Below are 15,145 nucleotides of genomic sequence, written 5' to 3'. Positions count from 1 at the left end.
ATGTGTTCCATCTCTCCAAGAAAGGCATCCTTTGGGCCGGAATGATGTCCGAGGTCCTTACCCGGACGAACTTGCTCATCCATCCTCGATCCTTCCCCTCATCGGTGCTCGAGAAAAATGATTTTTGGATCGATAGCGGAGCCTAATCAAACCTCGATAAAATCGAGGGTTGTACAACCTAATCAAATGGTTGAGGGTAGAAACTTCTCCCGCAACCACTTCGGTGAAATCACAGAGAATCAATACTATCCTCTAGATAGCGGGATATATCTGGCCGAGCGTCACTTGATATTTGTCGCAAAAATCAAAGATAACTGGATCTATTTCCGGGGGAGAAGATTTAGAAGACTCGAAGGACTCGGCAGGACCCAAGGTGAACGGGTAGGTATACACATGAAGGAAGCTGGCTTTGTAGTCCGTTATATTTTCATTAGGGCCGGGAATTTCCACCTCCACTACCTCGCCCCATCGGCATTCTGTCCTCACTGTTTCGATGTTGGTCATGACACTAATGTATCGGGACACACGTTCACATCGGCCCGGTGTGGATGAAGTAGTATCGACGGTAAAATTTGTTGACATATCAATCTTGGAGGGAGTGCACTGTTCCAAGGTGGGTACCGCTTTGGCTTTCTCCTTAGACGACCGAGATGAAGATACGGCTTCATTCCACCGAGGAACCATTCTAGAAGTCCTGGCCATAGCAGTGGTAAACTTTTCTCTCAGAACGCAAGATGGAAGAGCGTAAAAGAAGATGGCTATGGACTCGTGAATTTGAAGATGCTACGAAGATGAGGATTATCAAACAGTCGATGTATTTATAGGAACTGCTTGGGAAGCGGAAAGGATGAGCCAATAGCAGTTTGTGGGTACCTCGATAATCGCATTTGACGGCGACCCTTGCACGGTTTTCTGCAATGTGGCATTTAATGCTCTTATAGGTTGACGTCACGGCAATGATGCCCTCAGAACAACGGCTCAAAATCGTTTTCCATTACTTCGTTCCAGGAAATGCGGAGACTATCTGTATACGGCAAAATCAGAGTGTCCATTTCCTCATCGTTAAGGTGTTTCGGAAAGTCATCTCGAGATATCGAGGCTGCACGGTTGTGGTCGAGTTCTCTCCCTCGATGCCCATTTACGCTCGACCCAACAACGATACCGAGGATGGGGAAGTCCCAAGGCAAGCAGATAGCACTGGCAGAGCCTGGCGCCACATCTGGTTGTCCCATCTCCATACCTTTACAATTAATATATCTTGTACTATGTTGGGATTTTTCCTCCTGTACAAGGGGAATCCATGGCACTTTGTAAATCCTGTTGCTCCAACCATTCTACACAAGATAAATAACAACTCTCTCTCTCTCTCTCTCTTCTCTCCAACATATTCTCTCGGTATTATTGCTCATATTAATTGCCTTCATATTTGTTATTCATTTATTGCTTGTTACTGGACATAAAGAGCCTCCCTTGATTATATCCTAACTATTAGCCCCTTCCCGATTATCCCCGATAGCTTGATCCCGAGCCCAAGCATCAACCTCGAGGCCCCTCATCGGTTAACCCGAGGCCCGAATAGCTAACCCCTCGGTTTGATTAGAACTCTATTTTAGCTCGCATTTCATCTAATATCTTCACATATCTAGCATCAAGTGCTTTAACAACTAGCATAAAAATAGATCACGTATTTTTAGAGTCCTATCAACAAATTTAATTGTTATTAACATTTTCATGGTAAACACTATCCTAACCACAAATATGCTCCCCTCAGAGTTAAGATCGTGCTCTTTTTAAGTTCTTCTCTAATCTAAATATGGCTTTCCCTAGCATAGCATAGATAGTAAATAGAACTTAACTATTGGCCAGACAATTAAGCAATTAATCACAGAATTGAATAAACAACCATATATGGGTAAATTGTAATTAAGGTTAAACCAACGTTGAACAACAATATTCATGGCTAAATCGCAACCCCAGAACTATGAGTTTATCCACTCATGCTAGTATCAAACAAATTCATAAGTATTGGATAATTGAAAATACTAAGAACCGATGAAGAAATCTGAGATATCCTTCCTCCCGAATGTTCCTCGTGTGTCTCTAGGTCTAAAGTGTGTCAAAAATCCCTAAAAAAAAGTTTTTTCGTGTATTTATAGCAAGTAGGGTCAGGCCTAGATGAAATCTCCCTTTCCTAGACGAAATAGGAAAACTTGCAAACTTAGTGTTTGCCATGTGTCGCCCACTGCGTCACACTAATGCTTTTTCCTGTCAGACCACAAAAAACTCAGTCTCTAAGCTTTGGAAATTTCTGACAAAATTTGCACTGCATTTCTTCAACAGTTGCTTCTTTCTTGGATTTTGACGGCCGGAATTGATCCTCGATTCCCGAATACGATACCGGCTTAATTCCTTGGGTTTTTACTCAGACTTCAAAGCTCTAAATAGCTCGAATTAATTCCGCAATATCTACATAACTCAGTTTAAAATACTAGTGATTAAAGCTCAAACACAATAAAAGTGCAGTAAATTAGAGTATGATAAGCAACTAAAATACGTAATTATAGCCTACCATCAAGCAACCATCCAATTTTGTTGCTGAATGAGAGTATGAAAAAGTCTGTCATTTGAAAAAAAATCCTTGTATGGATTGAAGTATAGTCCGTAGGCTTAGTTTGACAAGTTTAGTGAGGTAGTTCAGAAGTTTGGTTAAAAATGAGCAAATGCGATCACTTAGTCTTCTACCGGCTATTGGCGATTGGCCTATCCTTCTTGTTATGTATGTTTATTACATTGTCATCATTGGAAGTAATTATGCAGGGGTGTCTTCCCTTAAATCTTTTTTGCATACTAGGTTTCATACAAAGGACTAGGGCCAGTTGAAATATTTTTTGGGAGTAAAAATAAATAGAAGCAAGAATGGAATTCTTCTGTCAGAGAAAGTATATTCTCGACCTACTCGCAGAAACTGAAAACAGCCAAACCCTGCAATACTCCAATTGTTATCAATGTGCACCTTATGAAAGATGATGGCGCTCACTTTAATGAACCGAAGAGATAAAGGAGGTTAGATCGAAAATTGAACTACCTTAACGTGACTCGTTCTGATATTGCTTATGTAGCAAGTATCGTTAGCCAATTTATGTCTGCGCCTATAGTCAAACATTGGGCTACTTTGGGATAGATTCTATGTTACTTGAAATGAGCTCGTGGACTTGGCATAATGTATAATAATCACGACTATACTCATGTTGAGTATTTCGCAGATGCTGACTAGGCTAGATCCAAATTGATAGAAGATATACTTCAAGCTATTGTGTCTTTTTGAAGGGAATGTGGTATCATAGAGAAATAAGAAACAAAATATTGTTTCACGGCCAGTGCAGAATCCAAGTATAGAGCTATGACATAGATGACATACGTGATTATGTGGATGTATCACCTTCTCACTGAAATTGCATTGAAACATACTACACCAACAAAATTTTAGTGTGATAATCAAGTTGCGTTTTGTATCGCCTCAAATCCGATGTATCATAAAAGAAAAAACACATTGAGATTAAATGTCATTCTATTTATGAGAAAATTGAGGAAAACTTGATTTCCACGGTTATGTGAAGGCATGAGAGCAACTAAGGAAAACTTGATTTCCACGGTTATGTGAAGGCATGAGAGCAACTAGCTAGTTGATTTGTACAAAAAGGCATTTAATAGAAGTCAGTTAATTATCTTTGCAACAAGCTGTGCATTATAAAAGTTTGGGAAGCATATCCTTCTTAGTCCTTGCTACTATGTCTAAGTTGACATGACATTTAGTGAAATCATGTCTCCTATGAATAGTCCATGAAAGATCACTCTCGCGTGCGGACAGCACTACTTAAGTCAAATAATTAATTATCCTACATGTCTGCACGTCCTAGACTATGAATTTTTTGGTGGGTGTCACGTATCCTCAACCTAATATATCATTCATACCACTATACATAGACAAGAGTAGAGTAATCAGACAAACCAAATTAACCTAAAATGAAGACAAGTTCTACTATCATTGCGTTGCTCTTTCTGAACTCCTTCCTCGTAGCTGTCACTGCTGGACTAATATCGGATGCCTTGTCTTTTGATTACTATCATCGGAGGTGTCCGAATCTCGAGAGAATACTTTAGAATTTAATTAAGCTTGCTTTGTCTCAAAGACCAGATATGCAGTGGGGTTATGAACATTTTCCTTAATTTTAGCGAATTAACAACGGCCATCCGTGGATTGCTTTATCTTTTTACAAGTATATATTATAGTACATGAAAATATGGGAATCGGGCGGAATTCTAGTTTTATGGTCATAAAACGCCAAAAATTGTAATTTGGTCATGGCGGGGCAGTGACTATGATTCCTTAGGTCAAATTGTATAGAAACGGAAATAATTGGGTTATATGGGTTCATGTGAGTAGAAATGGCACCACTAGCTATTTAGAAATTAGTCAGTCCGTCCTGAATTTCAGTTTTTCAGTTCAAATTTTCAGGACAAAATTGTCTTGAATTTACCTGAATTTAAGAATTTAGTTTAAAATTTCAGAACAAAATAAGTATTGACTAATCTTAAAATAGCATACCTGAAAATGCTATCTGTGCACTTGCCCCTTCATGTGAATCCAGTAATTTTCGCTCGCACCTTGTGTTTGTATTAAAATATTCACAAAATATATAAGAATATTTAGTTTGGAACTCAATCAGGTCTTTCGACTAATATTATATATTAACTTGATATCACTATAGAAATCCATAAACTTCAAAGTTTGGATCTTTCTGCCGAAATAAAAATATCGCATATTGGAACCTAGGAAAGTTAAAACTTAACGTCAAGATGAAAAGTCGGGTGCAAACAGCAACACTATTTCATGTTTTTATGGTAATTATCCGACAATTTTTGAAAATTTTCTATCACTACTATAATTGATAATGCCCTAGTATTCACCAGTTAGCTTATTCTGGAACAGTTTAGGTGTGTATATAATCCAATTTTCTCTTTACAATTTGGAACAAGCTTAATGTTCTTTGAGTTGGAAAATAAGAAAGACATGCTCAACCGATTTTGCCAATAATGACATAGATGGTGTAAAATCTTATAAAGTTGTGTAATTGGCATTTTTGTTTCCCCATGAATCATACCTGTTAATCTATGGTAGGGATGTGATGCTTCAATACTAATAGACCACAAAGGAAGTGAGAGGAAAGCCAAGGCAAGCAAGTCATTAAAGGGGGTATGAAGTGATTGATGACATCAAAAGAGAAGTGGAGAAGAAGTGCCCAAAGACAGTGTCATGTGCTTATATTCTAACAGCGGCTGCAAGAGATGCCACAATTGCAGTAGGAGGTCCGTTCTGGATGGTGCCTTATGGCAGGAAAGATGGCCGAGTTTCCTATGCCAATGAAGCTGATTTGGTTCCAATGGGCCGTGAGAAGATTACTGATTTGCTCGAATTCTACCAGCCTAAGGGATTGAACATTCTTGACTTGGTTGTCCTCTCAGGTCAGTCTCAATTATCACTTTCACTTCCTACTTAGTTGGAAAATCTGACTGTACCCATGTCCATGATTGAGGATCATCCTTATTATTATTAGGAATTTCATCTTTTCATCAAACAAAAAAAATCAATAATAACAACAACAAATCCAGTATCATCCATAAAATGGGGTCCGGTGAAGGTAGAATGTTCAATTCCGACAGAACCTAAGCTCAAGAAAAATAAATAAAAAGGAATAAAAAACAACAAGCAGTAATGACGGCAAGATAAAAAATTAACAAGGCTAATACGGAAATACGAGGCTAAAAAACAACAAGATAAGATGATAGAATAGCCGAAGCTAAAGAGATAACATATAATAAAAGAAACCTGCGGATAATCAGATACAAAAATATGAGACTAATACTAATACTATCGGCATGAAAAAGAGACACGCATACCGACCGACTAATCTTCTATCCTAATTCTCAAAATCCACTCCCCCTTCTCAAGGGTTACATCCTCGGTGAGTTGCAGATGCGTCATGTCCTGCCTAATCATCTCCCCAATATTTCTTAGGCCTACCTCTACCTCTCCTCAGCCCCACTATGACCAACCTCTCACATCTCCTCACCTGGGCATTTATGCACCTCCTCTTCACATGCCCGTACTATCTCATCTTCCCACCTTGTCCCATATATCTTTATTCCTAATCTTATCTCTCCTAGTATGCCCACACATCCATTTCGATATTTTGCTACATTTAGATTCTGGATATGGGTGTTCTCGACAGGCCAACACTTGCCCATACAACATAGTCGGTCTAACTACCATCCTGTATAACTTACTTTTAAGTCTTGATGGTACATTCTTAGCATACAAACCCCAGATGCAAGCCTCAACTACATCTACTCAACATCAATCTGATGTGTGACATCCTTGTCAATCCCCCAATATCTTGGATTATAGACCTGAGGTACTTGAAGCTTTCTCTCTTCGGGATGACATACGAATCAAGTCTCACTTCCATGTCTGATTCCTCATTCGCGCCGCTGAATTTGCATTCCAAGTACTTTGTTTTAGTCCTACTCAACTTGAAACCTTTTGACTTCAGGGTCTATCTCCAAACCTCCAGCCTCACGTTAATACTACCTCGCGTCTCGTCAATCAGTACTATGCCATCCGCAAATAACATTCATCATGACACCTCCCTTTGAATGTTGCGCGTTAGAACATCTATTGCCAAGGCCAAAAACAAAAAATCATACACTAATAATCATATAGCAAACAATTCTATTGTTATATTAATTTAGTCATTAACTAGAGATATCTTAATAAAATGGGTAACCTGGTGCACTAAGCTTCCGCTATGAGCGGGGCTAGAGGAAGGGCCGGACCACAAGGATTTATTGTACATAGCCTTACCTTACATTTTTGCAAGAGGCTGTTTTCACGGCTCGAACTCGTGACCTCCTGATTACATGGCTGTAACTTTATCAATTACGCCAAAGCTCCCCTTCAAACAAAGATATCTTAATGTATTTCCTAAATAATGCTTTTCTATTCATTTCTTGTGTAATGGAGTATTTTAATTTCTACGCTTTATCACTTGTCACTCCGATATTCTCACACCATTCATTTGTCAATTGAAGCTCGAGTTGCAATGCGACTCGGAGACTGGACCCAAAATAGTTGAAACAACAAACGACCAAGGGCGAGAAATAAAAACCATCATCATTCGCCCATGCAGGCACAAAAAAATTTGAGGGTCAATTGAAGCTTGAGTCGCAACGCGACTCGGAGACTGAACCCAAAATACTGGAAACAATAAACGCCCGGGGGTGAGAAATAAAAATGATTATCATCCGCTCATGCAGGCACAAGAGACTGGGGGTATGGTAAGCTTGAGTCAAGGTCGGGCTCAAAGATTGAGCCTAAACAGTTGGGAAAAGCACAGAGGCCCCAATGCCTACTTACGACAAAAGTCGGGCTTAAAAGCCTCCAGGCCTGCCTAATTAGCTCCGGACCTACGAGGTTCCTGTCAAACACCGAAACCAGCCCGCCTGGTCAAAATCAATGCAGAAAGGTATATGAAAGAGATAAAGCTTCAAATTTTCCCTTGTTTTATATACGCGAAAGGCGCGCTCTCCATCTACAAACATGTTCTGCAGATATCAAATACAAAATTGAAAAATGATGGAATCTATGCTCCGCTCCAAAAGGCTACGGCCTACCAGCCCCAGATTCGCTCTCCGAGATGTCAGCAAGATGTAACCGAGCATCGCTCTCGTCCTCCCTTGCACGAGCCAATTCCCTTGAGAGAACGAAGCCCCTAGCGCCGACCTCCTAGAGTACCTCTCTGTGGGATCTATAACGAACATATTCTTCGATCCTCTTCTCACAATCGAGGGCCCGTTTCAACTCAGCCTAGGCGTCAGCAGCATTTTTCATATGAATCGCCATCTCCTGATCAGCCTTGGTTCGACTCAACGATGCTTCAGCCCGAGCATCGGTTATCTCAGCCCTGACCTTTGAGAGATGGGTCTCGAGTTTTGCGATCACATCTGCTTGAACTGAAGCATTTTCACAAGCCAAACAGAGTTGGACCTCGAAGGCGGGAACCTTGGCTGAGGCCCTTTTCTCCTCTAAAGCTTGAGCTTGCACCTGAGTCCTTAGTTCACCGCAAACATTCCTGACGCTGTCGGCTTCACCCTTAAGGTATTCCAAGGCCTCCGTCTTTTTCAGCAACTAAGATAGGAAAAAGGGGTTAACCTTAAGAGTCAAAAGGAGCGAAGCGCGTACTAAAAAGGGTTACATGCTCCATCAAGTAGCTCTCGTAATTAAAGCTCTGGTACGCCTCATATTGTCAATGCATCAATTCAACCTCCTTCTCCTCGCTAAGGAGCTTAAAGGACTCACCCTCGTCCAGAGCTTCCCAAAGACTGGACCCTTGACGGAACAGTTTAGACCTGAGCATATCAAAGACCTGCAAAAGAAAAGCTCAATAAAGAACGAAAGACGCGAAATATCGGGATAACTGCGCCGAAACTCACCATGAAGTGAAGCCGGTGGACTTCCTCGAAGGTGAGCACATTCCTGTTGGTCCTGCTCCTTCGGCCCCGGGAGAGTCAACTTCGGGCAAAGCATATTCACTCAGAGGAACCACCATCCTGGAATCAAACACTCCAGGGACAGCAGGCTCGGGTGATGCCACCTCATCAAAGGTACGTGCCCGTTGAGCCCCATTAAAAGCTCCACAACACTGCAGGTACAAATCCCATTTATCGCCATCGTCCCTCAGCTCGGAAGCAGATGACTCCTTCCCCTCTTTAGAAGAGCAATGCCTCATCCCAAGGAACCGCCCAGTACCTACAGCGGCAAAGCCGATACAAAATAAAGGGGAAAATGTCATCTCAAATATACGAAGGCAAAGATAGCGTGCGCGCATACCTTGGTATCTCGCTCCCCATCTGATACGTAATACAGCTCGCCACCTACGCTCATCGCAGGTTGAATGGGTCACCAACCTCCGGACCCAGCCGGGCAGATCGAGAACTTCGCCCGGCGTCCATGAAGTTGCTGTAAAAAGGGAGAAACACAATTAGTCAACCAACTTTTTGCTATAAGGAAAATCTGAAAAACGCCAGACACTTGACTCACGTGCGTAATTCCATCCCTCAGGAAATGGCATGAGCTCCACGAGGATGATATCAGCCACCTGGACCCAGACAGACCAACCGGCCCCACTCACGATCCCTATCTTCTTCGTCATCGACAACAAAGGGCATGGACGAACGGCACCGCAATGTTAGCAGGCCTTGGTGATGAAAAGGCCGGTACAGCCTGACGAGGTGACTGAGCGTGAATTCAAGCCCAGCCTTCTCCGCAAAGGACCTCATCATCAGCACTACTCGCCAAAATGACGGATGTATCTGCGCCAAAGTAACCTGATACTTCAAGCAAAAATCAAGCACGACCCTATCAAGGGGGCCAAATGCGAAAGGATATAGGTATACGCTCAAGAATCCATCAGCAGAGTCCGTAATGCTCTCATTCGGGGAAAGAACCTACAACGTTATCCCCTCGCTCCATCTATAGTATCTCCTCACCATCTCCAGATGTTCCTCTTTTATCAAAGACATGATCTTCAGAGTGAACTCCTGTGGATCCTGAGCGCCGAGAGTGGCACTCCCCAATCCCTGGCGGGCCGGCCTCGAAGTAGTTGTCATGGCTATAGTAGAATCGATAGACTAAAGCAAGAACGTGCACCAACGCTTTTTGCGCCTGAAGAAATGAAGAACCCTATGCCAAGGCGGAAGAGTAGCTATCTAAAATAGTGAGTCATTTTGAAGAAGTCTAAGACTCCCCACATATATGCGGGAAACAGCGACGATTCACCTATTCGGAGTGAGCCCCGGGAAGCGTTCAACGCCATCACTCGACTCAAGGCGGTACCCGATCTAATGGTTCCCTTTTCTAAAAGAAAAATAAGTATGTGAAGCTCCGATTACGAAGGCTCCGGGAAGGTTCGAGGCGGAGCCTGAGTACAGGAAACCCCTCAACAGAAGTCTATCCCCTATGATTTAAAAAGCTATATGCATCAAGTTCAAAAGAGAACCCCAGGTACCCAAAACTGACCTTCACTCAGGTTACCATTCTCGTAAACTCCAAAACTCAGCGTATTATCTCCATGCAACTCGGAGGGCTTGACAGCCCGAACCTATCGGATCAATTCGGGCTTGGTTCGAGGTATGACGATGGGCTCGGAAAAGAGCCACATCAATTAGTAGAGGAACGGAAAGGACGCTCGCATCCGAGTTAGATATCAGCAGTCAGCAACAAAGGAAAACATTCAACGGCCTCGAAGGGCACGAGACCATGTAATAATAAGGCAAGAATCGAAAGCATAAGTTAAGGAAGTATATTCATATTCATAAAAATCCATGTACAACAGCCCTCGAGGGGTCCTTACATACAACTACAAAAGCCTACAAAGGATGCACGCGTGAAGTAAAAGCCTAGAGACCGATCTGCCTTTGAAGGTCCACCTCCTAAAACGGGCGCCTCCAGACGCACATCCTCAGAAGACTCATCCAGGCCTTCCACACTGATATCCCCTAGGGATAGGGCAAGAAGCAGGGAAGGATTAAAAAATGCCATAGCTTACCGAAGCTCGAGGACCCTCGCTGGCTAAGAGAACCTTGGAGAGACAGCGGACCAAACAAGCTTCGGTCCCGCTTGCACGGCTACTTAGAGCCCACTTAATGGAACATCTAGACATGCAAGCCCCTAGCTCGGGGCAAAGCATCTCATTGAGCCGGGATATGAAGGTAAGCAACGGTGTATAATATGAGCCCCCTTTTGAGTAGCGGTATGTAATCCGAGGAGCTTTTTGCGAGCAAGGAAAGTTGACCCTCATATGTCATCATCTCGAGCAAACAGCAGCAAACATAACAACGACCACAGCAGCGATAGGACAGCTCGGGCATGCTCGATAAAGGGAAACTCCAGCAACAGGCCACAATATCGCCTGCAGGAGCTCTGCCAAATGGCCTTGGGGCCATGAGACCCAAACATGATGTTCAAGGATGGAGGAAAATGATAAGAATAAATGGGTAAATAAGCCAACGGAAGCATTGGGATAGAAAAATTAGCGCCAAGGCACCCCCATTTATAGGGGTAATGACACGATCATCGAGGCTTTGGAAGATTGACCAGCAGATGCAATTACTACGCTCTTGAGAAACCGAATTGATGGCGGTACACTCACCTTGGAGAACGGGAATAGACAACGCGTTAAATAATGTCGAAATGCACAAGTCCACGGGGCACCCCAGTTGCCACAGAAGCTCGCGCCACAGGTTACATCATTGGTATGATGTAACCAAAAGAAGCTCGAGGATTCAGGTGTCAGAATCATTTCCCATCGCTTCGTTCTAGAAAACGCGGAGACTATATGTATGCGGAAAAATCAGAGGACTTTATTTCTTGCTATCAAGCCACTTCGGAAGAATGCCTCGAGACACCGAGGACGTGAAGCCACGATCAAGTTCCCTCCCTCGGGGCTCGACTCGAAGAAGATGGAAGATGATGCTAGAATAAAAGGGGATGTTCCCTTGGCACACGGATAAGTCTGACTGGGCCGGCCTATCCGGAGCCTACGCCAAAGTGTCACGTCTAGCCGTCACGTCTCCATGCTTTACAATTAATGTCCATGTATTGTAGCCGGGTTCCCCTCCTATATAAAAGGAACACACACCACCTTGTAAAGGGCTGATGTTGCTCCAACTATTTCTCTACAAGATCAATAATATCTCTCTCTCTTCTCTCTAACTCGCTTGCTCTCACTGGCTCGAGGGCACTTTAGTATTTATTCACTTTCTTACTTGTTCTTTATTTATCGCTTGGCCTTGGCCATATAGAGCTTTGTTTGATCATAATCTAACTATTATCCCATTCATGACTATCCCCGATAGCTTGAGATCGAGCCCGGGTATCGACCCCGAGGTCCTTCATCGGCCAGTCCGAAGCCAGGGCAGTAAGCCCCTCGGTCTAATTATTGCTTCATTTTAGCTCTCATTTCATCGTTAAACTTCATATTCTTAGCATCGTCTGCTCATACAACTAGCATAAAAATAGATTACGTATTTTTAGAATCTCATCTTCAAATTTAATTGTTGTTACCATTTTCACGGTAAACATCGTTACCATTTTCACGGTAAATATGAAGGTTTATTGTTAAATTGGTTTGGTTTTTATCTTAAAATGAAAATATTGATTGGTTTTGGTAGTGTGTTGGCTTGCCTAGTACCACGATAGGCTCTATCACGACAGGGTTAGTTTTGGGTCATGACAAGTTGGTATCAGAGCCTAGATTACATATGTCTCACGAGTCATGAGCAAGTTTAGTAGAGTCTCGCGGATCGATACAGAGACGTTTGTACTTATCTTCGAGAGGCTACAGAACCTTTAGGAAATTCCACATTCTTGAATTCTTATCGTGCGACATTGATTCAGCTGAAATGTAACTCCTTGAATTCCTTCCACACATTCGTGTGCGTGTATGAGCGCATCGACAGCTTGTCATTCCCTGAACGAGGGACGAGATGTGATTTCTATGTGTTGATGTTGGGCCAGTTTGGAGGACTTGAGGTCGGGCTTTGCCTGTAGCTTGAGCACTGAGGTGTTGATTGTGTGAGCATGTGCTTTTAGATTTATGTGTTCGGTAATGTCCCTATTAGTGGAAGTGATGGTTGGATGGCTACGTGATGAGTATGATATGATTGCGAGATGTGTTCATATGATTTGTGTATACGGATAAAATCGGAGAGCCCGATTTTATGATGGTTATTACATCCCATAGCCCGTCATCAGAAGGCCCGAGGCCTAGTTCGAGGCTTGACCCCGAGGGTTCCCTATGCTAGACCTCGGGGCAGAGCAAATCGATAGCTATGATGAACGAGTGGGAGATTCCCAAGGCATAGCTATGATGGAGTTAATACGCATAAAATAAAGTACCTTTCAAAAGGAATAAAACCACACGGTACATATCGTGGTGTTTTGCCTCCCATCTACCATTTGACAGGTCTCGCCACTTACGCCCATCGTAGGTCGAGCGAGCTGCCAGCTTCCAATTCCAATCCGCCAGGCCGGGAACCTCGTATGGCATCCATGGGTTTGCTGTAAAATGGAAAAGGAAAACATTTTTACAGAGTTCTCCTCCACCATAAACAAAAATAATGAAAACACAAGTGTACCACTTACGGGTGAAATTCCATTTCTCAGGAAATCCACGGGGATAATATCGACAGTCTGCAGTTAGACAAATCTATTCATCCACTCTCGGTCCCTATTTTCTTCATCATCCGCAACAAAGGGCGTGGTGGATCGACATCGTAAAGCTATCAGGCCTCGGTAATGAAAGGGCTGATACAATCTGATGAGATAGCTAAGGGTGAACTCAAGCCCGACTTCCTCAGCAAAGAACCTCATCAACAATACTATCCTCCAAAACAACGGGTGAACCTGTGCCAGGGTAGCCCGATATGTTCAACAGAAGTCAAACACGACTCTATCAAGAGGGCCCAACGTGAAGGGGTAACTGCATACGTTCAACAACCCCTCTACATGAGCCATGATGTTCTTTTCCAGGGAAGATACCTTTAGTACCACCTTTTCTCTCCATCTGCAGTCTCTCCGCACTACCTCGAGGTGTCCCTCTCCTATTGATGAAGTGAACCTCGATCCATGCTCCCAATGGACCTCAACATTGGGAGGTAAAAAAAGGGCCCTCCTCGAGCTAAAACATCTCGAGGTGAGATCGCCTAACACCGGTGATGTACCACTGACCGAGCGAGAAGCAGAGGCGGTACTCTTCTCTTCTTGGTGAGCGGGTTTTGGCGTAGCTGCCATAACTATGGTAAATCAAGAGAAGGGAAATGAAAACTTAGGCGAAAGTTTTGAGTTAAAATGATGAAAGAACTGGCACGAGGAAGGAGAACTCGATAAAAATGATGGCTGCTCAAAGTAGCGAAACCCCCAAATAAAGGGAGAGCAAACTCCTATATAGAGCAAGCGGTGACTGTCTGCCTACTTTAAAGGCCAACTAATTCTAACTAGGCCATTAACACTTTTGGGGAAGTATACTGGAAAGACCATCTCGGTCATCTCGTGATCATGTCATACGAATGACATTGTCGTACAACGTTCGAGGGGTCAGAGATTCCTTTGTCAACCTAGCCTCGAGATGGTGCCCGATCTCAAGGATCTCCACTATCGCAAAGATGAGCTCTAAGAAGCCATCAATACCAATATAGCCTCAAGATTGTGCCAGATCTCGAGGATCTCTATTCATATAAAATTGGGCTCTAAGGAGCCATCAAAGCTAGTCAAGCCTTGAGATGGTGCCCGATCTCGAGGATCTCTATTACTATAACTATGAGCTCTAAGGAGCTGTCCACATAAACCTAGCCTCGAGGTGGTATCCTATCTAAAGAATTTCAGCTATTACAAGTGCGAGTCTTTTACCCGATCCTTCACCCCCGGGCCACCTAAGACCAAGTCAGTTCTCACTCGAGAATTATTCATAAAGCCTCAGGGCTATCTCTACTTCGAGCTTGAACCGATGCCTGCTCGACTACTAAGCCCAAGGGCTACCCGAGTTTGAGTCAATTCCCACTTGAGGGCCACCTGAGTTTGAATGCATCCGCGCTCAGGAAATCTCTATAACGCCTTAAGGCTATCTTCATTTTAAACTCAAGGCCAATTTTTGCTCAGTTGGAGGCCACCCGAGTGCAAACAAACTTTGACCCGGGGACTATTTGTAAAGGCCTAAAGGTTATCTTTATTTTCAAATGATCAAGCAGGCTCTCACTCGAGGACTAACAGCAAGGCCTAACAAGGCTAAGCCTCACTCCAAAGAGAATCGGGACCCCGCTTTCACTCAACTCGAACTCAGATGCTCTGGCAACCTAGGTTCGTATAGGATCAATCCAGGCTTGGCCCAAAGGTTGACAAGGAATTTTAAAGAACATTGTATCAACCACTCGAGAACCAAAGGAATTCCTATTCTGAGTCCAGTATTAGGATCGATCGATAAAGAAACATGCTTGGGTTTTTTCATAAACACAGGCAAAAGGGAATCCAACA

General features: G+C 43.2%; 1 protein-coding gene across 1 annotated transcript; it reads left to right on the top strand.

The window, feature by feature from the left end:
• The first annotated feature begins 511 nt into the window (after positions 1 to 511).
• Positions 512 to 5,558, top strand: LOC107813496 (peroxidase 30-like). Its single transcript, XM_075224379.1, has 4 exons — positions 512 to 709; positions 942 to 1,067; positions 5,180 to 5,237; positions 5,335 to 5,558. The coding sequence occupies exons 1-4, from the start codon at positions 512 to 514 to the stop codon at positions 5,556 to 5,558; spliced, it is 606 nt and encodes a 201-aa protein (XP_075080480.1).
• The last annotated feature ends 9,587 nt before the right edge of the window (positions 5,559 to 15,145 follow it).

This window comes from Nicotiana tabacum, chromosome 11, assembly GCF_000715075.1.
Source record: "Nicotiana tabacum cultivar K326 chromosome 11, ASM71507v2, whole genome shotgun sequence".
NCBI lineage: Eukaryota > Viridiplantae > Streptophyta > Magnoliopsida > Solanales > Solanaceae > Nicotiana > Nicotiana tabacum.
The sequence above is the reverse complement of the archived record's forward strand: the minus strand, read 5'-3'. Positions and strand labels throughout refer to the sequence as shown.

Coding starts and splice junctions, on each gene's coding strand:
- LOC107813496 (XM_075224379.1), top strand. CDS start 512: ATGTATCGGGACACACGTTCACATCGGCCCGGTGTGGATGAAGTAGTA. Junction 1,068..5,179: donor TCCATTTCCTCATCGTTAAG/GTGTTTCGGAAA, acceptor AATCTATGGTAG/GGATGTGATGCTTCAATACT. Junction 5,238..5,334: donor TGAGAGGAAAGCCAAGGCAA/GCAAGTCATTAA, acceptor ATATTCTAACAG/CGGCTGCAAGAGATGCCACA.